The following is a 27,566-nucleotide window of genomic DNA, read 5'->3' as shown; positions in this document are numbered from 1 at the left end:
CCTAGCGGTCAAACAGGGAAATGGTTCCAATCGTTTTTCCACCATTAATTTTCCCATAGGGGATTTTAGAAACACCTCAAATAAGGGCTGTGTTTCATGTAGGCTTATATAGCGGGACGTTTTGATAACCTTGTAAATCTCTCTCAGACAAGGGGACTTTTATCAATATATTAGTCTGTATTTACTCTCATGGTATGGGCAAACAAGCTACGGACAACGAACACAATTGCATTTTATCCATGGCAATTTGAATGCACAAAAACACTGTGATGAGATCCTGAGGCCCATTGTGAGGCACATTTTTTGAAGGTATCTGTGACCAACAGATGCATATCTGTATTCCTAGTCATGTGAAATCCATAGATTAGGGCCTAATTAATTTATTTCAATTGACTGATTTCCTCATATGAACTGTTATTCAGTAAAATCAATGAAATTGTTGAATGTTGCATTTACATCTTTGTTCAGTAGAATTAAATCCAACTTGAAAGACTCCTGATATCCGAAGTCCTTGCTGATTCTCTCTATTAAATTAAAGCTAATAAGCTAGCGTTAGCGCTCAGCATCCTTAAGCTATTGGGTGTCAGTCAGAGTTATTTAACAGTATATTTAGTGAATGAGCAAGCTAAGGACGTTGATATGTCATAATATTAGGAAAGTGTTTATTTCCAGCTAGTGTATTTGATGGGTTTCGGTTTTGTAGCTAGCTTGGCTGGCTAGCCACATTGGTAACTACTGGCTGGCTAGCTAGCTATGACCAAAGAGATGACAGAACGTTTTTCTGACTGAAGCACATATCGTCTGATAGTGACACAGGGACCCCTTGTTGACTGAAGCGGAACTTCAGTAAAACATTATTTTTACCCTTTTTAAAATTAGCAATGTTGAGGTGGTAGAACTGACAAAATTAAATGAATCATAGAGGTCTGATAACCTATTCCATTCTACACGTTAAATCAAATCAAATGTTATTTGTCACATACACATGTTTAGCAGATGTTAATGCGAGTGTAGCGAAATGCTTGTGCTTCTAGTTCCGACAATGCAGTAATAACCAACGAGTAATCTAACCTAACAATTTCACAACAACTACCTTATACACACAAGTGTAAAGGAATGAAAGAATATGTACATAAAAATATATGAATGAGCGATGGTACAGAATGGCATAGGCAAGATGCAGTAGATGGTATCGAGTACAGTATATACATATAAGATGAGTAATGTAGGGTATGTAAACATATAAGTGGCATTGTTTAAAGTGGCTAGTGATACATGTATTACATCAAGATGGCAAGATGCAGTAGATGATATAGAGTACAGTATATACATATGAGATGAGTAATGTAGGGTATGCAAACATTATTTAAAGTGGCACTGTTTAAAGTGGCTAGTGATGCATTTTTATATACATTTTTACATTATTAAAGTGGCTGGAGTTGAGTCAGTATGTTGGCAGCAGCCACTCAATGTTAGTGGTGGCTATTTAACATTCTGATGGCCTTGAGATAGAAGCTGTTTTTCAGTCTCTCGGTCCCTTTGATGCATTTGACTGACCTCGCCTTCTGGATGATAGCGGGGTGAACAGGCAGTGGCTCGGGTGGTTGTTGTCCTTGAGGATCTTTATGGCCTTCCTGTGACATCGGGTGGTGTAGGTGTCCTGGAGGGCAGGTAGTTTGCCCCCGGTGATACGTTGTGCAGACCTCACTACCCTCTGGAGAGCCTTACGGTTGTGGGCGGAGCAGTTGCCGTACCAGGCGGTGATACAGCCCGACAGGATGCTCTCGATTGTGCATCTGTAAAAGTTTGTGAGTGCTTTTGGTGACAAGCCAAATTTCTTCAGCCTCCTGAGGTTGAAGAGGCATTGCTGCGCCTTCACCACGCTGTCTGTGTGGGTGGACCAAATCAGTTTGTCCGTGACGTGTACGCAGAGGAACTTAAAACTTACTACCCTCTCCACTACTGTCCCGTCGATGTGGATAGGTGGGTGCTCCCTCTGCTGTTTCCTGAAGTTCACGATCATCTCCTTTGTTTTGTTGACGTTGAGTGTGAGGTTATTTTCCTGACACCACACTCCGAGGGCCCTCACCTCCTCCCTGTAGGCCGCCTCGTCGTTGTTGGTAATCAAGCCTACCACTGTAGTGTCGTCTGCAAACTTGATGATTGAGTTGGAGGCGTGCATGGCCACGCAGTCGTGGGTGAACAGGGAGTACAGGAGAGGGCTCAGAACGCACCCTTGTGGGGCCCCAGTGTTGAGAATCAGCGGGGTGGAGATGTTGTTACCTACCCTCACCACCTGGGGGCGGCCCGTCAGGAAGTCCAGTACCCAGTTGCACAGGGCGGGGTCGAGACCCGGGGTCTCGAGCTTGATGACGAGTTTGGAGGGTACTGTGTTGTTAATTACTGAGCTGTAGTCGATGAACAGCATTCTCACATAGGTATTCCTCTTGTCCAGATGGGTTAGGGCAGTGTGCAGTGTGATTGCGATTGCGTCGTCTGTGGACCTATTGGGGCGGTAAGCAAATTGGAGTGGGTCTAGAGTGTCAGGTAGGGTGGAGGTGATATGGTCCTTGACTAGTCTCTCAAAGCACTTCATGATGACGGAAGTGAGTGCTACGGGGTGGTAGTCGTTTAGCTCAGTTACCTTAGCTTTCTGGGAACAGGAACAATGGTGGCCCTCTTTGAAGAATGTGTGAACAGCAGACTGGGATAAGGATTGATTGAATATGTCCGTAAACACACCAGCCAGCTGGTCTGCGCATGCTCTGTGGACACAGCTGGGGATGCCGTCTGGGCCTGCAGCCTTGCGAGGGTTAACACGTTTAAATGTTTTACTCACGTCGGCTGCAGTGAAGGAGAGTCCGCAGGTTTTGGTAGCGGGCCGTGTCAGTGGCACTGTATTGTCCTCAAAACCAGCAAAGAAGTTGTTTAGTCTGTCTGGGAGCAAGACATCCTGGTCCGCGACAGGGCTGGTTTTCTTTTTGTAATCCGTGATTGATTGTAGACCCTGCCACATACCTCTCGTGTCTGAGCCGTTGAATTGCGACGCTACTTTGCGAAGTTAGAATAACAATGATCCAGGGTTTTACCAGCCCTGGTTGCACAATCGATATGCTGATAGAATTTAGGGAGTATTGTTTTCAGATTAGCCTTGTTAAACACCCCAGCTACAATGAATGCAGCCTCGGGATATGTGGTTTCCATTTTACATAGAGTCAAATGAAGTTCGTTCAGGGCCATCGATGTGTCTGCTTGGGGGGGAATATATGCGGCTGTGATTATAATCGAAGAGAATTCTCTTGGTAGATAATGCGGTTGACATTTGATTGTGAGGAATTCTAAGTCAGGTGAACAGAAGGACTTGAGTTCCTGTATGTTGTTATGATCACACCACGTCTCGTTAATCATAAGGCATACCCCCCCGCCCTTCTTCTTACCAGAAAGATGCTTGTTTCTGTCGGCGCGATGCGTGAAGAAACCATAGCGTTTCTGATAAGGTGTCTCGAGTGAGCCATGCACGATGTGCCCGTCTCCGGAGCCTGACCAGAAGACCGCTTCGTCTGCCCCTTTTAAGGCGTCGTTGTTTTGGTTCGCCGGCTGGGATCCGATCCATTGTCATGGGTGGTGGGCAAAAAAGAGGATCCGCTTCGGGAAAGTCGTATTCCTGGTCGTAATGTTGGTGAGTTGAGGTTGCTCTTATATCCAATAGTTACTCCCGACTGTATGTAATAAAACCTAGGATTACCTGGGTTACCAATGTAAGAAAAAACTCGTAAAAAAACAAAATTCTGCATAGTTTCCTAGGAACGCGAAGCCAGGCGGCCATCTCTGTCGGCGCCGGAACATGTTTAGCTCATGTCAGTTATGTCATTATAGGTTATGCAACTGTTTATAAAAAAATCTGCATATTATTAAAGTGGTGAAATTATTGTCCCTCACAATGAAATCAGGAAGGGGACTGTTGATCGGTCTTCGTCTGCCTGGCCGTCCTTCCTTCTTTCTGTTAGTCACATGCAATATCTCAGTAATCACTGGCCTGATTTTGATGAAACTTGGATGAATGATGCGTCTTGCCATAGAGATCCGACATTTACAAAATTACATTGACTGGCCCAAGGCGGGAGCTATGGTAATTAACTGAAATTTGTGAGTCACACCATAGAAGAAGAAGCAAAGCGAGAGGGATAACCAAATTCTGTCTTCTCCAGCAGGTGGCGATTTTTCTTTGGCACGTGAAAGAGAGTACAGGGAGTGGAATAGCTAAAGAGACTGATACCCAGGCTTACTGCCTTCCATTTTTTTTATGGGGGGGGCATGTTTACTTTGCCTTTTATTTATTGAGCTTTTATTTGTGTTACCCTTTTTATTTACTTGGGGCCCGGCTCCAACACGAGTTAAGCGTGCATAAATGGAACTTAATTCCCTTTTAATTAATGCACTTTTCTCTTGAACCTTGAACTGAAGCATGAGAATAGCAGGTTATTCACACTATTAATTCGGCTGGAGATCTAAGAAATGAATGTGTGGCGGAGGTGTGTCTACAGATATGCCCTATTCTGACCTTGGCTTAATTTCCTGATAATTCCACCACCTTTACGTGTGAGGAAACCATGAATAAGGTCAAACGAACCTGTCGGTTCCAAGTGGGAAAAGCATCTATTTTATTTTTTCCGATAGAAACAACATCATTCTCTAAGCACTGTAATTTACAACTTTATAAGAGCTATTGATAAGAGCTAAGTAAATGAGTTATCCATTTGGATAAGGGAATTGTAAATATAAATGACACTTGTTTTAGATCTATTTTACCTTATAATCACTGGAGACAAATGTGAGAACAGTCATATGGCAGCAAACTGAAGCGGATCAACACATCAACTTTCCCACAGTAAAGTTTATGAAATGATGTGCCAATATGCAGAATGTATATTGTATAGCCTTTTAACTTTCAGGAATGGGCACTCTCGAATGTCTTAATTATAGGCTACCCGACTTTCTCTGTTTCCTATTTCTATCATGTTAAATATTAGCCACTATCAGTATCGACCATCAGTAGGCCTAATGAACACACATATTCAACTGACATTTTACTGTTAGTTCCCTTCAGTTGGTTTAGCCTACATTATCATTCCATTTAATTACATTGTTTAATTTACCTGCATTTGCTTCCTCTGTAAATGCCATCAGGGCCGTGTGGTTGTTGCTGAGGATCATTAGTAACAATTGCCAGTGTAAAAAAAGACATGGAGGCTAATTAAATCGTTATGGAGCATGGTGCAGACCAAGCCAGAACAGTTTGAACCTGACGCATAGCACAATACTTGGCCGTGGCATCACACAGGTCCATGGTTAGTGTAGGCAATAGACGAGGGTATAGCCTACTATTGTACTCTATTCTTCCTATTATAATTTTATGTACACGAATCTTCCAACATTACCAAGGGTTGAAGAACTGAATGTGGCAATTTTCTGAATTAATCAAACCACCATTTCCTTTTTTTCATGAATAAAGGCTCTCCAAACCAGTTTATGATTCATAAATACTTTCCTAAACCTAAATAATCTACAAGATCAGAGTATTTACCAATTGGTGCAGAAACGGAGGCAAATATGCATATATTTAGATGAATTTCTTTCATTGATCCCAAATGTCCTGAACCCGTTATCTCATGTATTTCCACAAAATTCCACAATGCACACCAAATGCACACCATATTCAAAAGGATTGCTTAAGATAAATGCTTAAGATAAATGTACTGAAAACCATATTGAATGAAAACTCCACGAGAAAATATTTTGTCCAGTAAGTGGGAGGGTTTTCAGGGGTCGAATTACATTTATTCAGCATGCGCAATGAAACCATGCCTGCAAAGCCTGCTATGCACCTTCATAAGGTAAGTCTGAATACCAACTCCTGGGAAGTGCGTAGTAAAGGTGCATAAGAAAGGCAAAATTTCCTAAGTCGGAATCGGGCCCTTAGCTACTTACTTTTTCTGTTGTTGCATTGTCAAGAGGTTAACTTGCAAGTAACCGTTTCATTGGTGTCACGGCTGTTAAAGGAAGAGGACCAAGGTGCAGCGTGGTCAGCGTACAATTTCTTTTATTTAAAAAAATTACACCGAACAAAACAATAAACACTACAATAACAAACCGTGAAGCTAAAGGCTATGTGCTCTAAACAAAGTCAACTTCCCACAAAGACAGGTGGAAAAAAGGGCTACCTAAGTATGGTTCTCAATCAGAGATAACGATAGACAGCTGCCTCTGATTGAGAACCACACCCGGCCAAACACAAAGAAAAACAAAACATAGAACATAGAATACCCACCCCAACTCACGCCCTGACCAAACCAAAATAGAGACATAAAAATGATCTCTAAGGTCAGGGAGTGACAATTGGACTCTGTACTCCATCTATATCAATATTTATATAACAAATAAACAAACTTTAACTTAGAAGGGAAGCGGGAGGGCAGCCAGAAAGCAAGGGAAAAAGATGTCCAACTTTGCAGTTAGGTGAACAAAACATTGAAAATACATAGGCCCTTAAGTTATCTGTCCTCAAATGTTATGTATTCTCAAAATCTCACATTAGCCGGTAGAACTGAATAACTGAAGAAATGAAAAAAATCATAAAGGTCTTATTTCATTCTACAGGTAGAATTATTTTAAATCTCATGTTTCTTTATAGCCTATGGGCTTTGTAGCTTTTTATCTGTCATGTTTGGAGTTGTGTTGCGCTGTTATGCAGACACTTGAATTTTTCTTTACTGTTGAGTTGCCCTGGTCGTGTCAGTACACAGTAACTGTATTTGCCCCTAAAAACTTCTCATTTATAAAACAGACTATGTGGCATCAATATGAGTCAGAAACATACTGTCAAAATTGACTACAAAGTGTAAATAGGACAATTTTCGCCATAAAGTCAGTCTCGTCCAAAACTGAGTTTTGTGAGACTTATGGTCGTGACTGCATCACAATGTAAATGAAGGTTGGATTTGTTTCAACCCTGCCCACATGCCCACAGCTGGCAGCACACAAGTAATCATCAATTCAGAATAGGGCAGTGGAGTTCATGAAATTATTGTCATGTACAGATCTGTTGCATCAGCCTCATTGCTTTTGAAATGTTTTTTGATGCGAGTGGTTGTATTAATTTGGGTTTTGAATTTTTCGTTCTCACACGGAAGGACAAGTTGACCAATAGAATAGGTCAACTTTGTACTATGTGGGTTAGTAGAATGACATAGGCTAGTGCTTTTGCTGTTTGTTAGGCCAACTCATCTTGTTGGCTGACGAAAAGTAAATGTCGACAGTTCTTCTAACATCTTCAATATGCACCTCGGGAACTCGATAAGAAGGATCCAATCAGTTGAGTCCCCGATGTGCCTGTCAGATATCTGTGAGAAGAATCTGATCACGTGAGAAGAATCTGATCACGTAAGAAGCATTGGTTAATACGAATTTAGATATCTGACAGTTTTGTGAGTGAGAGGTGCTTTGGAACATGCGACTGGGAGAAGGGAATTATACATATTATATTCAGCCCAAGGGCACTACGGCATGGGTTTATTTAGGGGGCGTTATGGCCACACTAGGAGGATGCCGCCAGGAAATTCGAGGCATTATCAAGTGCTTGTCAAATTGTGAATGAGAGACTGATGAAGTGTGTGCAGCCTGTACACAAAACAAAGCAGAGCGCATGCCTTTAATGTAACTTTTTTCAAATCATCATTAGTCGCATCATGCGGCCTTAGAATGTATAAAACATGTAAACATATAGCCCAACGTTTGTATCACAACTACAGTTTCAGAAATAACTCTAAATTAAGCATATAGGAGGACCTGTTTCTTTGTTAACCACTCAACACAGAATAGCCACACTCCCTGAGAAATTGTTTGGGGAGACATCCTTCCTATTTTATTCAGCTATGTTCAATTGCATTCTTCATGCTATAAAATAATGCCACATAATTCTATGCAAATCTTGTCTGCTAAGTGAACTAGTGTAGCTCACAGCCATTTGGCATAGCCAGATCAGGGAGTAACATAAGGACAACTCAGAGTATGCTATTCCGTTCTTCTGAAATAGACTACATTTTCTTCATATCATGTTTCTTTAGACCTGTCTAAAATAAATAATGGATTTATTGTGTGCAACATTACATGGATTTTTTCGACTTTTTAAAATGTATATGTTCCAAAGGTCTGCATCAGTGTCTTTTAGGCTATGCGTGGAAGCCAGGAGATGCTAAATGTTTTTATGTTAATTAACGGTCAATTACCGTGAGACCGGGAGTTATTTGCTTGACAATCACCGGCTGACAAAATTTCATGACCACCACAGCCCTAGTCATGACTCATGACAACTGGTGTGGCGGTAATACGTTCACGACAACAGCCCTAGTCATGGTCGTGTGTTTTAGACCCCTTCGTGTGTGTATTGAGCAGTATGTTTCAGCTCGTGTTAATTTGAGAAGACTGGGCGGGCAGAGAGAAGCTGTGAAACTCGGCCTCCTTTGAGTAGGTGTTTCCAAACTTTTGACTTGTACTGTATATACTGTATTCTCGACATAGCTCATCCTAATATAGCTACTACTGTACATACTCTTTTCTTCCATAATGTACTGTTCATGCACACCACATATTTATACTCTGGATTCTGACACATGCTCATGCTAATGCGTATATCTATTCTGGATTGTTAATTGGACTTGTTCTGTATTTCTGTATTTATTTGTGTATTGTATTTGCTCGACATTATACTGCACTGCGGGAGCTAGTAACATAAGCCTTTCGCGCCACCTGCTAGAACACCTGCAAATCTGTCTACACAACCAATAAAGTTTGATTTTATTTCGAGCAATATTATCCCTGTGTTTTTATGTTACACACCCTAGAGTCCATTTAGTTGAAACTGACAGAGAGAAGTGTAAAGTTAACATAGGGTTTTCTACCACACAAAAGTTGACCTGCCGTTAGTTCTCTTTCATTAAGTCAAGTTATCATTTGTCAGAGTAGGCTAAACTTGCAATTAGTGTGTGAATGTACAGTGTTTCTGTTCATGGTTGGCCTGGGATCTACTTCTGAGCTGACTAACCGTTAGAAGTCGCTCTTTAGTGGGAAAGAAGAGGAGAAGCTGAAAAATAAGTGTATCGACCTTTCGATCTCTGAATGTTCGACTATGAAAAGCCAACTGACATTTACTCCTGAGGTACTGACCTGTTGCACCCTATACAACCGCTGTGATTATTATTTGACCCTGCTGGTCATCTATGAACGTTTGAATGCTCCAGGCTGGAATCACTGCTATAGGGGCTTCTACAAAGTACTGAGTAAATGGTCTGAATACTTATGTAAATGTCATATTTCAGTTTTTTATTTGTAATGCATTTACAAACATTTCTCTAAAGCTGTTTTTGCTTTGTCATTATCGGGCATTGTGTGTAGATTGATGAGGAAAAAATACGATTTAATCAATTTTAGAATAAGGCTGTAATGTAACAAAATGTGGAAAAAGTCAAGGGGTCTGAACACTTTCCAAATGCCCTGTATTCAACTCTTTATTCAATGCTATGGTCATGACTGTGTTACATTACCTGCAGTACACTTCATGTCTGACAGGTGGAGTAAGTGCATCTGTTTCTGTTAGATTGTAATCAGTGTCAGCAAAAGTTTGAAGTTACACGGATACATTACTGCATTGTTATCAAAGCATACTTCTTAGTATGATCGATCAATACTAGGAAATCTTAAACAAACCTCATGAATTATTCAATACCCATCCATTCATTGATTTCCCTGTAGTGTTTTTGTAGACATGCCAATACCAATCAAGGAATACTTTTACTAACCACATATCTACAGGGTGTCTCTGTGTGTGTGTGTGTGTGTGTGTGTGTGTGTGTGTGTGTGTGTGTGTGTGTGTGTGTGTGTGTGTGTGTGTGTGTGTGTGTGTGTGTGTGTGTGTGTGTCTGCCCTATCAGTAGCCACATAGATTCAGCAGCTGCCCAAGAAGAGAATCCCTCCCTCCCCTTTTCCTGTGTGATTGTATTTGGTTGACAGGCAGTATTTCCTAAAGCTGACAAGGCAAAAGGGACATTACACAATAGGTATTTCTTTAGAAACAATGTATTGATTAGTGTGTTTTCTGTGGGTTTTGATTCAGTGGGTTTAATAATTTAAATAGTTACATAAATGTGTTGTAAGTTATTCTGTATGAGCTAAAAAAAAAATACAAAACAATATTATCAATGTTTAAATAGAAAACAAAAGGAGAATGTGCAGAAGAGGTAGAAAAACACTGACAGGCTTACAAGACACCTTTCAAATGAAATTGGAATGATTATTTACACAAATAACTTATTTACAAGCCCATCAGAACTTTCTTGACACAGCAGGTTACCACACAATAAAGAATGCAGATAATCTTATTTGAGCTAGATAAATGTAGGTTAATTTGTTCATTCTCTCAACTTCAGGTTATTATTTGAATCTATTATATTAGGACATGGTTGAACAAAAACGGAAGCTGCTGTATGCTTCACAAGAGCAGGAAAATGTATGGCGTTTGTTGTTGGCAACTCAGTTTCAGGTACTAGACTTTATTAATTAAGTAACCTTTCTTCCCCAATTCATGTCATTACTGTTTAATGAACATGTTTTGCATTTTTTTCTGGTAATTTATTTGGCGTTGCTGTATGAGCATCAGCGTGCCATGCTCTCATCTCCTCGCCGCCAGCACATGATGAGAGAACTGTTACAAAGTAACCGAAAATGAAAAAATGTTAAGGGAAACTGATTCAATGTTACAATGTATCTTTTTACCCTTTTGTTTCTCCGTAATCTAACAAACTCACTGAGTGATGTTTACTTAAATTTGATGTTTCATCTTTAGGGAGTTGATGGAAACGGTCAAGTGTTCAGGAATCACACGCTGGACTATTTACACCGGGCGGGACATGAGATCTTTTAAATGATCTTTCAGCGGGCCGGCAGTGTGATATACGGTCCCCTTTCAGCCAATCACAAGCCAGCCCCCCCCCCCCCCATTATACGACATATAGCTGGCTGTATAAAGTGTCGTGTCTAGTACACTGACTACACAACAACAGCAGCAGAAATCATCACCCTGCTACTGCAAATTGACGGGAAAAAAGTAAGTACGGCTTTCGGTTATGTTGTTTGTACAGTGTTAGGTCTTGGGTTATGGACATTTACCAGGGGCATTTGCTCTTTGATTTGATTGATACAGAAAGACAACATTAGTCTACCGTTTCTGATGTTGCTTTTTCTGCCGGCTGTTACCAAACATTTCCTCGAATATTTCTGGATATCACATAAAATAATTTATATCAATTTATTTAATTTGGAATACCGGTAGTGTAGTATCCTAGTTCCATATGTTTAATTTTTTTTCTTGTGTCGAGCAGAAGGTAGTTTGGAAGTTTTTTGTTGTTGTTGTTCTCACAAACCACATTTCCATCCAACGGTGGTATAGCAAGTAAAGTACATGTCGGATAAAAGTAATGACACACCTGATGGAAACAATTTTTCAGTTAACTTTCCAAATATCGACAACACAAAATACGCTAGACAAGGTAGTCTTTTTGTGTCAGTAAAATGAATTATGCGATTGTTGGTGAATATAATAACCATCATATCGAAGTAAACTTGGAGTAGTAGTGTGGACCTCCCTCTACTACTCGTTGGGAAAGCATGCAGTTTATTAGGCTGCAGTTTAAATCAATTATGATGAATTCACTTCACAGAATGGTGAAAGTGCAAGGTGACGTGTTTGTGAACCCCAGGTTGAATTAAAACAATAGCTGCTGATGACTTCAAGTGATTTATTGGCATAAATGTTACAATTGATGACTTATAAAGGATGGTTAAATGTCATTGTCTCTGTTAAAGCTACCCTTTGTAATGACTTCATACTAACAGCGAATTATTATTATTATTTTTTTTAAATTAAATTAAATTTAAAAAATTACATTGAGATTTCTCAATCATTCACACGATACCACATTGGTAGTAGTCAGTGACATGTCAAAGTTTTAAAACACTGGATGGGAGACCAAATGGATAGCTGTAGATCAACTCTCCAGTAGGAGGTGCTGCCCAGACTTTTTGTTGTTGTATATAACGTCGAAGATCTGCCGTTGTTTCAAAGGTACAAATTCAACATTTTATAATATATAGCTTCTTTACACTGAAAATACAAGGCTGACTGAGCTCTGCTCTCTCTCTCTCTCCACAGCTGTTTGACCATGATGTCCCTGTACTTGGCAGTGTTGGTGCTCTGTATGAGTGCTGTGTATGCGGCCCCTATGTTTGACTCTCAGTTGGAGGGCCACTGGCACTTGTGGAAGAACTGGCACAGCAAGAACTACCATGATGTGGGTGTTTAAGCACAAGTAGAGGAGCACATCCTCATAGGAACCCCTCAGTAGTTCCCAAAGAGTGGAGGCTGGTGGGATGAGCTATAGGAGGATGGGCTCATTGTAAAGGCTGGAATGGAATTATTGGAATGGTATCAAACATTTGGAAACCACATTTGACTCAGTTCCGTTACAGCCAGTACAATGAGCCTGTCCTCCTATGACTCCTCCCACCATCCTCCACTGCTCTCAACAGGGGGCTCAAATTGATCAATTGGTGCATACATGTAGCTGTAAATTACACCTAATGCAGTATATCATTAATTGCATGGATTGTGCCCATAGTTCTGGGACAGTATATGATTGTGTATATTTTCTCACTGTTTTTCACTCATTGTTACAGAGCGAGGAGGGCTGGAGGAGGATGGTTTGGGAGAAGAACCTGAAGAAGATTGAGATGCACAACCTGGAACACTCTATGGGAAAACACTCCTACCGTCTGGGCATGAACCACTTTGGTGACATGGTAAGAAGAATCACCTTGCTGAGCAGTGCTTGACATGGATGAAATGGGTGCCGGTACTCATTCTGGGGGCCTGTACTGTATATCTTTATATCCAGGAACTCTGCAGGACTTTTGAGCTAATATTCTATGAGGTGCAGGGACTCAAGCAGTAGAAAGTTTGAGGTGCCGATATCAGTTCCAGTGAGCTTCTGTCCAAGTCTGTTGCTGAGACATTTTACTGTGGAGCAGGAGGTACTTCTCAGCAGCTCTTTCCCATACTGTGTGTGTGCTATAGCTGGATCTTTTTGTTGTCATGCCATAGATTTGCTGAAGCACATACAGTATGAAATATTTCACAGGCACATGTGTCAGCGTTGACAATGAAAGCAGGAATGTATTCAGACTGGCAGGTTAGGTTTCTTCAACTATCAAGCAGGAATGGAATAGTTATCCTGAGAAGGGAATTGAAATTTACTCATAGTCTTTTAAAGATGCACACAATATTTATTGCTAAGTGCACAACTTTTAAAACAGTTAGATTTCCCATTCAGATGGTAAATTAGAAACCACATCTGGCCAGGGAAGACATTACGTTTCAACGTGTTCTGACTTCTTCCTCCCTAGACCAACGAAGAGTTTGGGCAGCTCATGAACGGCTACAAGCAGACAACTGAGAGGAAGTACAAGGGCTCTCTGTTCATGGAACCCAGTTACCTGCAGGCCCCTGAAGCTGTGGACTGGAGAGAGAAGGGCTACGTCACTCCCATCAAGAACCAGGTGAGACCTGAATCACTCATGAGTCATGACTCATATCCACACACTGCTGTGTCACTAAATAAGGTTTTACTTCCAGAGAACTGTCTGGCTTGTTTGCTCGCTGTTTATCATGATTGTAATTTGCAGTGTACTGAAGATAAGGTGGCAAATTGCATATATATATATATATTTTTTTTTTTAATTTTTTTTTTTATTATTACTGGTGTAATATGCACATGTCAGTGTGTTCTGACATGAAAAAGTAACAAGATGTTTGACAATCTTTACCATCTCAGCGCTCATGTGGGTCTTGCTGGGCGTTCAGTTCCACCGGGGCCATAGAGGGCCAGCTATTCAGGAAGACTGGCAATCTGGTGTCTCTGAGTGAACAGAACCTGATGGACTGCTCCAGATTCCAGGGCAACGATGGCTGTAATGGAGGTATCATGGACCTGGCGTTCCAGTATGTAAAGAACAACGGCGGCCTGGACACAGAGGCGTCCTACCCCTATGTGGGCAAGGTAAGGCCCTGTGTTCTATTAGTCTAAATTCAAATGTAATGGCGTATGAAGATGCATTTATTAAAAGTAAGGCCCTGTTCTTTAAGCCTGGTCCCAGATCATGCAGTTTTTGCTGTCGATCTGGAATGACTTTCAACTTCGAAAATTTGAGTTTCCACTTCATTACAGTGGGATTTGTCTCCAAGAATGACTGACTTGTTTGAATATTTGGAATATGTTGTTTTTTACTAATCATGGCCATTGTTCTTCTCTGGTAACTCAGGATGATGATGTTTGCCACTACCTACCAGAGTTCAGTGCTGTCAATGAAACCGGCTTTGTGGATATCCCCAGTGGCAAGGAGAACGCTCTGATGAATGCTGTGGCGTCTGTCGGCCCCATCTCTGTCGCCATCGATGCCAGCCACAAATCCTTCCAGTTCTACCAGTCTGGTGAGAAGCAGTTAGCGGTGCAACTTAAATTATGTTTAACATTATTTGCAAGGATTGGATTCCCTACCTACTGTTTTTGAGTAGCAGTGATTTGTACTCTACTGTCCTGTTCACCGTGTACAAATGGTGTTGTCTTTGAAGTAAATTGTGACCAATATTTCTATGCTTTGCTAACTAACAGGTGGTTTTACATCCTGAGGTAAACCCAGCATCTTAGCCCACTAATTTAACTATGTCCTCTCCCTGTAGGGATCTACTATGAGAAGAAGTGCAGCAGTGAGCAGCTCGACCATGGAGTTCTGGTGGTGGGATATGGTTTTGAAGGAGAGGATGTAGATGGCAATAAATTCTGGATTGTCAAGAACAGGTACAGTACATAGTATCTTCCTAGGATGTTTTTTGTTTGTTACGTCACCACTATGGGATTTGTTGATTTCCTCATCGGGGAATATGCATCTCTACATTGCCTTTATTTGAATACAGTGTTGGTGTTGTCCTGATACTATGGTCTAAGTCATACATTTCTCTAAAGCAGCAGTGAATCTATAATTTCCTACTAACTAGAACTGTGGGACTAACATGTTTTGTCTCTTCCTCAGCTGGACTGAGAAATGGGGAGACAAAGGCTACATCTACATGGCCAAAGACAGGAAGAACCACTGTGGCATCGCCACGGCAGCCAGCTACCCACTGGTCTAGTGTTCTGTAAGTTCTCGAACACTAGACCCAGAGTTTTAGTTTTAGAGATGTTTGACGAACGTTCTGAAAAAAGGGCCATGACAACTGCAGTGCTGCCTTAACTAAGTCTGTGAAATGCGCGAGAGAAACCTGCTGCATGGGTTTTAAAGAAACACTGTTTTAGGGAAATTATGAAATTCTACCTATTTTGTTTTATACTTGATTTTATGTGTGTCGGTGCGATAGTGTGTGTGTATAGTTCTATTTGAGTTAAGCATTCCGTTTATTTGTAACTTTACTTGATGAGACCAGCTAGACTACATTCTCTAGCACATAACATGTAAGTTTATGCTTATTGTTTGTGTTTACAACACTGTTGTAGACACAGGATATATATATTCCTGAGGTACAGTTGATATACAGTCTATTTTTAACTGGAGCGTTCTGTGTGGAGCTGAGAGCAACAACCACTGAATGATAAGACATTGAGGAAGACTAGAGCTCTGAAATGACTGAGTTTGTTTCTGAAAGGGACAAAAAGAGAACGGTACACCTGGGTTTGTTTCCTCCACTTCTTTTTATCTGCAGCTAGTGTTTGAGTGAAGGCATTGAATGGTAATGCCTAGACAAGAGCCTAGTGACGTAGAGACTGATATGCCTCAGGGTGGTGAGAGGAGTTGTATAACATTCTAACACACACATGTAGATGAGTTCAAATTGTGTTTAATAATAATAAACTACATTCATCAATCTGACTCCATTATCATGTGACTAACGGCTATAGATGATAAATGTATACTGGTGAATCTAGCCAGCTTGTGAGTCTACACATTATCACTCAGATGCTATAATTACATTTGTTCTAAGATAACTGATTATTAAGAAGCTTATGCGCTGTCTATAGCACCCATAGTCCCAGCTTTAATTTATCTAGTTGATCTTAGACCAAGATGTAAAGTACCTATGCGTAATCTAATGTGTATAGTGTACATAACATTTACCGTTAGACTTCAACATCAAATATGAGCACAACTGTAGTCTCAATTTTAAAGTACTCTGACGTGTTACAGTTTAAACAGTAAGCATACTATTATCAAATGGTGCTTCACAGTAGTCATAACAGCTTAGAAAATACACCCCTATGACATAAAATATACACCAAAAGATCGGTTTACCAATGACTCCACTAATTTATGAGCTTATATTCAATCAAAGAATGGCTCTGTAAAACGGGGCCTGCATTTACTCAATTCAACTAACAGGATGTATTACAACAATTGACACAAACGATTACAGTGTAGGCTACATGCAACACATGATACTTTTATGGAATAATTCAGAGTAAATGACTACATCCAATAGGCAAAGACTTACAGTGCCTTCAGAAGGTATTCACACCCGTGTTTGTTAAAAACATTTTGTTGTGTTACAGTCTGAATTTAAAATGAATTAAATTGAGATGTCTTGAGTCAATAAGTATTCAACCCCTTTATTATGGCAAGCTTAACCTCTCTGGGATATGTGGGACCGTAGCGTCCCACCTGGCCAACATCCAGTGAAAATGCAGAGCGCCAAATTCAAATAAATTACTATAAAAATTTAACTTTCATGAAATCACACAGTCAATATACCAAAATAAAGCTACCCTTGTTGTGAATCCAGCCAACGTGTCAGATTTCAAAAATGCTTTACGGCGAAAGCAAACAATGCTATTATCTGAGGATAGCACCCCAGCTAACAATCACAGACCATCATATTTCAACACTCCCGGCGCGACACAAAACGCAGAAATAAAGATATAATTCATGCCTTACCTTTGACGAGCTTCTTCTGTTGGCACTCCAATGTGTCCCATAAACATCACAAATGGTTCTTTTGTTCGATTAATTCCGTCGATATATATCCAAAATGTCAATTTATTTGGTGCGTTTTATCCAGAAAAACACTGGTTCCAACTTGCACAACGTGACTACAAAATATCTCAGAAGTTATCTGTAAGCTTTGTCCAAACTTTAGGTATTTTTTAACGTAAATAATCGATAAAATTGAAGACGGGATGATCTGTGTTCAATACCGGAGGAAAACAATGTGTAGCATGCTTTCTGGTCACGCGCCTCTAACAAACAGTACACTTCACTGGAGCCTCATTCTGAACAGGGCTACTTCTTCATTTCTCAAAGGAAAAACCTCAACCAATTTCTAAAGACTGTTGACAGCCAGTGGAAGCAATAGGAACTGCAGGAAAGTCCTTTAGAAATCTGGATTCCCAATGAAAATCCATTGAAAAGAGAGTGACTTCAACAAAAACAAAATATGAATGCTTTGTCCTCTGGGTTTTGCCTGCCAAATAAGTTCTGTTATAGTCACAGACATGATTCAAACAGTTTTAGAAACGTCAGAGTGTTTTCTATCCAATACTATTAATAATATGTATATATTAGCATCTGGGACTGAGTAGGAGGCAGTTTACTCTGGGCGCGCTTTTCATCAAAACGTGAAAATGCTGCCCCCTATCGTAGAGAAGTTAAATAAATTTAGTAGTCACAAGTTGCATGGACTCACTATGTGTGCAATAATAGTGTTTATCATGATTTTTGAATGACCACCTCATCTCTGTACCCCACACATACAACTATTTACTAGTTCCCTCAGTCGAGCAGGGAATTTCAAACACAGATTCACCACAAAGACCAGGGAGGTTTTCAGACAAAGCTTGAAGAATTAAAAAAATAATAATGTGCAAATATTGTCAAATCTAGGTGTGCAAAGCTCTTAGAAACGTACCCAGAAATACTCACAGCTGTAATCTCTGCCAAAGGTGATTCTAACATGTACTGAATTGACTCAGGGGTGTGAATACTTATGTAGGCTAAATTAGATGTTTCTTTATTTCATTTTCAATACATTTGAAAACATTTCTAAATTTGAAACATGTTTTCATTTTGTCATTATGGGGTATTGTGTGTCGATGGGTGAGAAATATAGTCTCTAAGAGAAAAACTGTGTGTCTGATACAAACAAGAGGGTTGCTAACAAGCAAATGAGTGAATTCACTTCCCTTTTTTTTTACCAAATTCAAGAGGAAACTCACACATAACCTGGATTAACAATTCCTTGCACTTTGCTAGTGAAAACAAAAGGTATGAACAACACACCCAGATTCTTATCTAATCAACTCAACCTTTTTCATTTCCACATGTAGGAAGCTTTTGTGTTTTGTGTTTTACAATAATCTACATTGGTAGTAGGTGAGTCAGAGATAATAAGCCTATCATTGTCATACATCTAATTGGCCTATTGCTCAACGGCAGGAGACAGCCTGCCCCAGCCTTCCCACTTAATTAGCAATCAAGTTCAAAAAAGTAAGTTGAATCAGCAGGTCGAACTCGGATACGGAGAGTGGGATGGATAAACAAAAGGCAAGACCAAGTGATGCACAAAAACAGGCTTCAGAATGCAGAGGAACATTTTACAGTGTCTGTGCTCAATGCTACTTTGACATTGCAACCACACAACTCAAACGCCGGTTTACCAGAATGAATGAAATCGCAAACCGCTTTCTTTGTTTGAGCCGTCAAGAACTGTTGTCCGCTAAATATGATAATCTGTTTGCATCTGCCAGTTTATTGGCTGCCCAGTATCCAGAGGACTTGTACCAAGTGCTTCCTATACAGTTATTACCTTTCCGTAACGTGTTTAGGCTGGAAATTAAGGAGAAAACGAGATGCTCAATTAAAGATCTTGCAGAACTGCTGTATTTGAAGCACCAATCCCTTCTTCCCAGTTTCCCTGATGTTGCTACTGCAATCCAGCTGTTTTTAACCATCCCTGCAACTGTCACTTCTGCAGAGAGATCGTTTTCTAAACTAAAACTCATAAAGAACTACATCAGAACCACAACGTCTCAGGAAAGACTTTCTGGGTTGTCAATACTCAGTACAGAAAACAATTGGGCCCGCAACCTGGACATACAAGCTGTGGTGAAAAGGTTGAATACATTGTCCGTGCTGTCAAGCCATCATTACTTCTGCTGCAATCAAAACAACTGGAACTCGGATCTGGGAAATCTCAGACTTCAGTGAGTTCAAGAGAACTGGGAACTCTGGAAAAAAATTAGCTCAGACTGAGAAAATACGTTTTGAACGGTCATCTAACTCGGAATTCCAAGTCGGCAACTCAGGCCTCTTTCTAGAGCTCCGACTTGAAGGTCACTGACGTCATTATTCAACCTCGTTTTTGTCCCCGAGTTCCCAGTTGTCTTGAAAGCACCATAAATCCAGACAATGCCAGACTTTATTGACAAAGTTTCATGACAAAATTTGCCCACAAGAAGGACCGCTGTGCCACCTTCCTGTTCAAGTGAGTATAGCACAACAAGGTGAGTCCAAAAATGTTTTGTATGCTGCTGCGTACATTATGTAATATTCCAGGGAGATATGCATACTGGAGCTAAGAAAGTAATACTAAGTGTATGTTGTGTATTAAGCTGTTAGTAGCCCATGTGCCTCACCCTAATAATTTGGTCCCTTTCCCAATCATAACTTAGCCTACTGTTTTGACTTGGTAGTGCACATGTAGCCTATAGCCTGTTTTAGAGAATTACCATCCTCGAATATAGTAAGAGCTTTCATTGTCTGCTTATATGGCCCCGTTATTTATCTTACGGTTCTGACTTGGTGTTCAGGGAGAATACTGTAAGAACGGCCCATGTTCCGAATTCTGTGGCTGAACATTTCAAAAGTGCTGAACAAATAGTTATATTGACAACGTTCGTCCTAGCTTGCTCATTAATGTCTTAATCAAAAATACGGATTGCTTCTTATCTGCTCGTCGTTCCCTTATGCCATAGTTTGTACATCTCAATTGTTAGTAGGTAGAGACTACATTTGTTTAAACAAGTCAGCCATATCAGCTATGTTCTTTAAAAAGGCAGTAAATGAGGCTGAAAGAACTGTTTTGCTGCCAGAAAAGGCTCCGCTGATAGCCAGGTGTAGCAGTGGTAAGGTGTTGTGACTGCTGTTGGGACTCCGCTGTTGGGATAGCTTTTGTAGGCCCTAGCAGTTTGTGGGCATCGTTTCTCACCGCTATAGTGCAATTAATCTATTGTTTAGTGTTGTGTTGTGTAGTGGCTTTGCTGGCATGCATCACTTGTTTATTTTAACATTTTTCTTCACCAAGATTTACATACTAAAATGCCCCAGTGGGGGTCTACACTGTGTAAATTGCAACAATCCCTAGTAAGCTAGCGTTTTGAGGGTGGACTGACTATTATTTGGCAATAATAGACTGTTTTTTTGCACCACAATTTTCTATCCAATCTCGTTACAGAGCGCGAAGACGGCTCATGTCATGCAAGCTCAGGTAGGCTATACAGGACAGTTGTATTTATTTATTTTTTCCCCCCTTGATTTAACCAGGTAGGCTAGTTGAGAACAAGTTCTCATTTACAACTGCGACCTGGCCAAGATAAAGCAAAGCAGATCGACACATACAGTTACACATGGAATAAACAAAAATACAGTCAATAATACAGTATATATACTGTATATTTAAAAAAAATATCAATTGGTTGCTGATTAGATTGCTGTTTTTTGAAAATTCATTTTATAATCTGCAATGATTGATTTTCCAACTTTAATTAGGTTACTGAACAAGTAATTACATTATTGCCGCCAGCTCGCCAGAAACACCTGTGTTTAGCTTTGTGAAATGTTAAGCAAGAAGAAAGGAGAAAGGCATAAGAAAATAATGACCAAATAGGCTTAACATTAAACGTTTATCCATTTAATAATTTTTTTGCTGAAAATGTGGGTCTCAAAACCCACCTGCCCTGAATGATGGATCGCCACTGCATTGGGCACACACTGGTGGAATCAACATTGTTTCCACGTCATTTCAATGAAATTACATTGACCCAAAGTGGAATAGTGAATTGACGTCTGTGCTAGGTGGGTTACAATCGATAGGCCTATGTCATTTAGTACTTTCAAATTACACATCAAATAGCCTAACAATAAGGAAAAATGTAATTAGCTTGAAGATACATTAAGCCACTCTTTAATGTTGAACTCAGATGGTTTTGTCTGGCTAATAGCCTACACAAACAGAGCACCACAGTATGAGTCATAATACCCATAAAACCTAGCGGTCAAACTAGGTTCCAATCGTTTTTCCACCATTAATTTTCCCATAGGGGATTTTAGAAACACCTCAAATAAGGGCTGTGTTTCATGTAGGCTTATATAGCGGGACGTTTTGATAACCTTGTAAATCTCTCTCGGACAAGGGGACTTTTATCAATATATTAGTCTGTATTTACTCTCATGGTATGGGCAGACAAGCTACGGACAACGAACACAATTGCATTTTATCCATGGTAATTTGAATGCACAAAAACACTGTGATGAGATCCTGAGGCCCATTGTGAGGCACATTTTTTGAAGGTATCTGTGACCAACAGATGCATATCTGTATTCCTAGTCATGTGAAATCCATAGATTAGGGCCTAATTAATTTATTTCAATTGACTGATTTCCTCATATGAACTGTTATTCAGTAAAATCAATGAAATTGTTGAATGTTGCATTTACATTTTTGTTCAGTATAATTAAATCCAACTTGAAAGACTCCTGATATCCGAAGTCCTTGCTGATTCTCTCTATTAAATTAAAGCTAATAAGCTAGCGTTAGCGCTCAGCATCCTTAAGCTATTGGGTGTCAGTCAGAGTTATTTAACAGTATATTTAGTGAATGAGCAAGCTAAGGACGTTGATATGTCATAATATTAGGAAAGTGTTTATTTCCAGCTAGTGTATTTGATGGGTTTCGGTTTTGTAGCTAGCTTGGCTGGCTAGCCACATTGGTAACTACTGGCTGGCTAGCTAGCTATGACCAAAGAGATGACAGAACGTTTTTCTGACTGAAGCACATATCGTCTGACAGTGACACAGGGACCCCTTGTTGACTGAAGCCGAACTTCAGTAGAACATAATTTTTACCCTTTTTAAAATTAGCAATGTTGAGGTGGTAGAACTGACAAAATTAAATGAATCATAGAGGTCTGATAACCTATTCCATTCTACACGTTAAATCAAATCAAATGTTATTTGTCACATACACATGGTTAGCAGATGTTAATGCGAGTGTAGCGAAATGCTTGTGCTTCTAGTTCTGACAATGCAGTAATAACCAACGAGTAATCTAACCTAACAATTTCACAACAACTACCTTATACACACAAGTGTAAAGGAATGAAAGAATATGTACATAAAAATATATGAATGAGCGATGGTACAGAATGGCATAGGCAAGATGCAGTAGATGGTATCGAGTACAGTATATACATATGAGATGAGTAATGTAGGGTATGTAAACATATAAAAGTGGCATTGTTTAAAGTGGCTAGTGATACATGTATTACATCAAGATGGCAAGATGCAGTAGATGATATAGAGTACAGTATATACATATGAGATGAGTAATGTAGGGTATGCAAACATTATTTAAAGTGGCATTGTTTAAAGTGGCAAGTGATGCATTTTTATATACATTTTTACATTATTAAAGTGGCTGAAGTTGAGTCAGTATGTTGGCAGCAGCCACTCAATGTTAGTGGTGGCTGTTTAACAGTCTGATGGCCTTGAGATAGAAGCTGTTTTTCAGTCTCTCGGTCCCTTTGATGCATTTGACTGACCTCGCCTTCTGGATGATAGCGGGCTGAACAGGCAGTGGCTCGGGTGGTTGTTGTCCTTGATGATCGTTATGGCCTTCCTGTGACATCGGGTGGTGTAGGTGTCCTGGAGGGCAGGTAGTTTGCCCCCGGTGATACGTTGTGCAGACCTCACTACCCTCTGGAGAGCCTTACGGTTGTGGGCGGAGCAGTTGCCGTACCAGGCGGTGATACAGCCCGACAGATGCTCTCGATTGTGCATCTGTAAAAAATGTTGAGTGCTTTTGGTGACAAGCCAAATTTCTTCAGCCTCCTGAGGTTGAAGAGGCATTGCTGCGCCTTCACCACGCTGTCTGTGTGGGTGGACCAAATCAGTTTGTCCGTGACGTGTACGCAGAGGAACTTAAAACTTACTACCCTCTCCACTACTGTCCCGTCGATGTGGATAGGTGGGTGCTCCCTCTGCTGTTTCCTGAAGTTCACGAACATCTCCTTTGTTTTGTTGACGTTGAGTGTGAGGTTATTTTCCTGACACCACACTCCGAGGGCCCTCACCTCCTCCCTGTAGGCCGCCTCGTCGTTGTTGGTAATCAAGCTTACCACTGTAGTGTCGTCTGCAAACTTGATGATTGAGTTGGAGGCATGCATGGCTACACAGTCGTGGGTGAACAGGGAGTACAGGAGAGGGCTCAGAACGCACCCTTGTGGGGCCCCAGTGTTGAGAATCAGCGGGGTGGAGATGTTGTTACCTACCCTCACCACCTGGGGGCGGCCCGTCAGGAAGTCCAGTACCCAGTTGCACAGGGCGGGGTCGAGACCCGGGGTCTCGAGCTTGATGACGAGTTTGGAGGGTACTGTGTTGTTAATTACTGAGCTGTAGTCGATGAACAGCATTCTCACATAGGTATTCCTCTTGTCCAGATGGGTTAGGGCAGTGTGCAGTGTGATTGCGATTGCGTCGTCTGTGGACCTATTGGGGCGGTAAGCAAATTGGAGTGGGTCTAGAGTGTCAGGTAGGGTGGAGGTGATATGGTCCTTGACTAGTCTCTCAAAGCACTTCATGATGACGGAAGTGAGTGCTACGGGGTGGTAGTCGTTTAGCTCAGTTACCTTAGCTTTCTTGGAAACAGGAACAATGGTGGCCCTCTTTGAAGCATGTGGGAACAGCAGACTGGGATAAGGATTGATTGAATATGTCCGTAAACACACCAGCCAGCTGATCTGCGCATGCTCTGTGGACGCGGCTGGGGATGCCGTCTGGGCCTGCAGCCTTGCGAGGGTTAACACGTTTAAATGTTTTACTCACGTCGGCTGCAGTGAAGGAGAGTCCGCAGGTTTTGGTAGCGGGCCGTGTCAGTGGCACTGTATTGTCCTCAAAGCCAGCAAAGAAGTTGTTTCGTCTGTCTGGGAGCAAGACATCCTGGTCCGCGACAGGGCTGGTTTTCTTTTTGTAATCCGTGATTGATTGTAGACCCTGCCACATACCTCTCGTGTCTGAGCCGTTGAATTGCGACTCTACTTTGTCTCTATACTGACGCTTAGCTTGTTTGATTGCCTTGCGGAGGGAATAGCTACACTGTTTGTATTCGGTCATGTTTCCGGTCACCTTGCCCAGATTAAAAGCAGTGGTTCGCGCTTTCAGTTTCGTGCGAATGCTGCCATCAATCCACGGTTTCTGGTTTGGGAATGTTTTAAAAGTTGCTGTGGGTACGACATCGCCGATGCTTTTGCTAATAAACTCGCTCACCGAATCAGCGTGTTCGTCAATGTTGTTGTTTGACGCAATGCGAAGATATCCCAGTCCACGTGATCGAAGCAATCTTGAAGCGTGGAATCAGATTAGTCGGACCAGCGTTGAACAGACCTGAGCGCGGGAGCTTCCTGTTTTAGTTTCTGTCTATAGGCTGGAAGCAACAAAATGGAGTCGTGGTCAGCTTTTCCGAAAGGAGTATGTCTCTCTGGAATGCTTCGCTTGCTCGGATTTCATCTACCTTGTTGTCAAGAGACTGGACATTGGCGAGGAGTATGCTCGGGAGTATGCACGATGTGCCCGTCTCCGGAGCCTGAGCCTGGAGCCGCTTCGTCTGCCCCTTTTACGGCGTCGTTGTTTTGGTTCGCCAGCTGGGATCCGATCCATTGTCCTGGGTGGTGGGCAAAACAGAGGATCCGCTTCGGAAAAGTCGTATTCCTGGTCGTAATGTTGGTGAGTTGACGTTGCTCTTATATCCAATAGTTACTCCCGACTGTATGTAATAAAACCTAGGATTACCTTGGTTACCAATGTAAGAAAGAACACGTAAAAAAACAAAATACTGCATAGTTTCGTCGTTATATGCGAAGTTAGAATAACAATGATCCAGGGTTTTACCAGCCCTGGTTGCACAATCGATATGCTGATAGAATTTAGGGAGTATTGTTTTCAGATTAGCCTTGTTAAACACCCCAGCTACAATGAATGCAGCCTCGGGATATGTGGTTTCCATTTTACATAGAGTCAAATGAAGTTCGTTCAGGGCCATCGATGTGTCTGCTTGGGGGGGAATATATGCGGCTGTGATTATAATCGAAGAGAATTCTCTTGGTAGATAATGCGGTCGACATTTGATTGTGAGGAATTCTAAGTCAGGTGAACAGAAGGACTTGAGTTCCAGTATGTTGTTATGATCACACCACGTCTCGTTAATCATAAAGCATACCCCCCCGCCCTTCTTCTTACCAGAAAGATGCTTGTTTCTGTCGGCGCGATGCGTGAAGAAACCATAGCGTTTCTGATAGCGTGTCTCGAGTGAGCCATGCACGATGTGCCCGTCTCCGGAGCCTGACCAGAAGACCGCTTCGTCTGCCCCTTTTACGGCGTCGTTGTTTTGGTTCGCCAGCTGGGATCCGATCCATTGTCCTGGGTGGTGGGCAAAACAGAGGATCCGCTTCGGGAAAGTCGTATTCCTAGTCGTAATGTTGGTGAGTTGACGTTGCTCTTATATCCAATAGTTACTCCCGACTGTATGTAATAAAACCTAGGATTACCTGGGTTACCAATGTAAGAAAAAACACGTAAAAAAAACAAAATTCTGCATAGTTTCCTAGGAACGCGAAGCCAGGCGGCCATCTCTGTCGGCGCCGGAACATGTTTGGCTCATGTCAGTTATGTCATTATAGGTTATGCAACTGTTTATAAAAAAAATCTGCATATTATTAAAGTGGTGAAATTATTGTCCCTCACAATGAAATCAGGAAGGGGACTGTTGATCGGTCTTCGTCTGCCTGGCCGTCCTTCCTTCTTTCTGTTAGTCACATGCAATATCTCAGTAATCACTGGCCTGATTTTGATGAAACTTGGATGAATGATGCGTCTTGCCATAGAGATCCGACATTTACAAAATTACATTGACTGGCCCAAGGCGGGAGCTATGGTAATTAACTGAAATTTGTGAGTCACACCATAGAAGAAGAAGCAAAGCGAGAGGGATAACCAAATTCTGTCTTCTCCAGCAGGTGGCGATTTTTCTTTGGCACGTGAAAGAGAGTACAGGGAGTGGAATAGCTAAAGAGACTGATACTCAGGCTTACTGCCTTCCATTTTTTTATGGGGGGGGGACATGTTTACTTTGCCTTGTTTTATTGAGCTTTTATTTGTATTACCCTTTTTATTTACTTGGGGCCCGGTTCCAACACGAGTTAAGCGTGCATAAAAGGAACTTAATTCCCTTTTAATGCACTTTTCTCTTGAACCTTGAACTGAAGCATGAGAATAGCAGGTTATTCACACTATTAATTCGGGTGGAGATCTAAGAAATGAATGTGTGGCGGAGGTGTGTCTACAGATACGCCCTATTCTGACCTTGGCTTAATTGCCTGATAATTCCACCACCTTTACGTGCGAGGAAACCATGAATAAGTTCAAACAAACCTGTCGGTTCCAAGTGGGAAAAGCATCTATTTTATTTTTTCCGATATAAACAACATCATTCTCTAAGCACTGTAATTTACAACTTTATAAGAGCTATTGATAAGAGCTAGGTAAATGAGTTATCCATTTGGATAAGGGAATTGTAAATATAAATGACACTTGTTTTAGATCTATTTTACCTTATAATCACTGGAGACAAATGTGAGAACAGTCATATGGCAGCAAACTGAAGCGGATCAACACATCAACTTTCCCACAGTAAAGTTTATGAAATGATGTGCCAATATGCAGAATGTATATTGTATAGCCTTTTAACTTTCAGGAATGGGCACTCTCGAATGTCTTAATTATAGGCTACCCGACTTTCTCTGTTTCCTATTTCTATCATGTTAAATATTAGCCACTATCAGTATCGACCATCAGTAGGCCTAATGAACACACATATTCAACTGACATTTTACTGTTAGTTCCCTTCAGTTGGTTTAGCCTACATTATCATTCCATTTAATTACATTGTTTAATTTACCTGCATTTGCTTCCTCTGTAAATGCCATCAGGGCCGTGTGGTTGTTGCTGAGGATCATTAGTAACAATTGCCAGTGTAAAAAAAGACATGGAGGCTAATTAAATCGTTATGGAGCATGGTGCAGACCAAGCCAGAACAGGTTGAACCTGACGCATAGCACAATACTTGGCCGTGGCATCACACAGGTCCA

The 27,566-nt window shown here is 41.1% G+C and overlaps 1 protein-coding gene across 2 annotated transcripts; it reads left to right on the top strand.

The window, feature by feature from the left end:
• Positions 1–11,114: 11,114 nt before the first annotated feature.
• Positions 11,115–15,521, top strand: LOC120026073 (procathepsin L-like). Of its 2 annotated transcripts, XM_038970861.1 has the most exons (8): positions 11,115–11,158; positions 12,263–12,401; positions 12,787–12,909; positions 13,513–13,665; positions 13,941–14,165; positions 14,428–14,596; positions 14,846–14,963; positions 15,196–15,521. In XM_038970861.1, exons 2-8 carry the CDS (start codon positions 12,273–12,275, stop codon positions 15,293–15,295), a joined length of 1,017 nt encoding a protein of 338 aa, XP_038826789.1. In that variant the 5' UTR covers positions 11,115–11,158; positions 12,263–12,272; the 3' UTR covers positions 15,296–15,521. The 2 variants fall into 2 exon arrangements, with proteins under 2 accessions (XP_038826789.1, XP_038826790.1); XM_038970862.1 differs by lacking the exons at positions 11,115–11,158; positions 12,263–12,401 and having other exon boundaries at positions 12,793–12,909; positions 13,941–14,156.
• The last annotated feature ends 12,045 nt before the right edge of the window (positions 15,522–27,566 follow it).

Source organism: Salvelinus namaycush, chromosome 31, assembly GCF_016432855.1.
Source record: "Salvelinus namaycush isolate Seneca chromosome 31, SaNama_1.0, whole genome shotgun sequence".
Classification (NCBI taxonomy): Eukaryota; Metazoa; Chordata; class Actinopteri; order Salmoniformes; family Salmonidae; genus Salvelinus; species Salvelinus namaycush.
Note: the sequence above shows the minus strand (reverse complement) of the source record. Positions and strands in the feature narration are given on the sequence as shown.